The 1,134-nt window shown below is 61.6% G+C and overlaps 1 protein-coding gene across 1 annotated transcript in view; it reads left to right on the top strand.

Annotated features, from left to right (window-relative positions):
• Positions 1-598: 598 nt before the first annotated feature.
• The window catches only part of RTKN2 (rhotekin 2), a 51,492-nt gene continuing 50,956 nt past the window's right edge, over positions 599-1,134 (top strand). Inside the window, 1 exon segment of the mRNA XM_006022365.1 lies at positions 599-649. Within this exon segment, the coding sequence (XP_006022427.1) occupies positions 599-649 (51 nt within the window).

Below are 1,134 nucleotides of genomic sequence, written 5' to 3'. Positions count from 1 at the left end.
TTTGAACTGGTTTTGGGTGGTTTGATCCGGTTCTGACCTGTTCCGGCCAGTTTAAACCAGTTCCTACTGTTTTGAACAGTACTGACCAGTTCCACCTGGTTTGAACTGGTTCCGACAAGTTTGAGTTGGTTCCTATCAGTTGTAATAGCTTTGAACGGGTCTGATGGTTTGATCTGGGCCCTCCACTGCAGAAAGGATGTGGACAAATTGGAGTCCAGCTGAAGGCAACAAAAATGGTTCAGGGGCTGGGGGACATGACTGGTGAAGACAGGCCGAGGGATTTGGGTTTATTTAATCTGGAGAAGGAGAGACAGAGGTGACTTAATAGCAGCCTTCAACTCCCTGCAGGGTGGTTCCAAAGAGGATGGAGCTGGTCTGCTCTGTGGTGGCAGATGACAGAACAAGGAGCAACGGTCTCAAGTTGCAGCAAGGGAGGTTTAGGTTCGTCACCAGAGTTGTGAAGCCCTGCAACAGGTTACACAGGGTCCGAGACGCGGTGGAGTCTCCCTCCTTGGAGGTTCTTAAGACCAGACTGGACAGAGCCTCGAGTGGGGCGATGACCCCTCCGGTCCCGTCCAGCCTTCCTGTCTCCGATCCGATGCCGCAAAGCACCACCCGCTCCGCGATGCTGCACCGTCGCTTCCTCAAGGTATTCATTCCCACCGCCAGGCTCCCGGGTGCGACCCGCCCGCGGGATCTGGAAAGAAAACAGCCGCTTTCCCCTCGACGCTTGGAGCCCCCAGGCCTTGCGGCTTTGCATCAAGGGGCGCCGCTGCGCGGAGCCGGGGCTTTGATCAGCAAGAGTCGGGCGAGTCTCAGGCTGAGAGCTCCGCGCGGGGAGGGGCCTGTGCTGCCGGCGCCGAAGTGCAGTTTGGCAGAGGTGCGCCGGGGGCGGCGGGAATTTCGAAGGCTGCGGTGGGCGCGATGCGGCGGGGCCGCGTGGCCTGGGCGCCGCGTGGCCGGGGCCTGCCCAGAACTGGGGGAGCCGGTAAGGAGCGCGCTGCCCATCCCGCGGCGGGTGGATCGGGCCTGGGGCCCCAGCCCGGCACAGGCAGGGCACGGCCAAGGCGGGGGCAGGGGGCCCTTCCACCGCCCCGCGCGCAGCCCATGGCGTCATGCGGCAGGATTTAAACA

The sequence above is a fragment of the Alligator sinensis genome, unplaced genomic scaffold, assembly GCF_000455745.1.
Source record: "Alligator sinensis unplaced genomic scaffold, ASM45574v1 scaffold674_1, whole genome shotgun sequence".
Classification (NCBI taxonomy): domain Eukaryota; kingdom Metazoa; phylum Chordata; order Crocodylia; family Alligatoridae; genus Alligator; species Alligator sinensis.
The sequence above is the reverse complement of the archived record's forward strand: the minus strand, read 5'-3'. Positions and strand labels throughout refer to the sequence as shown.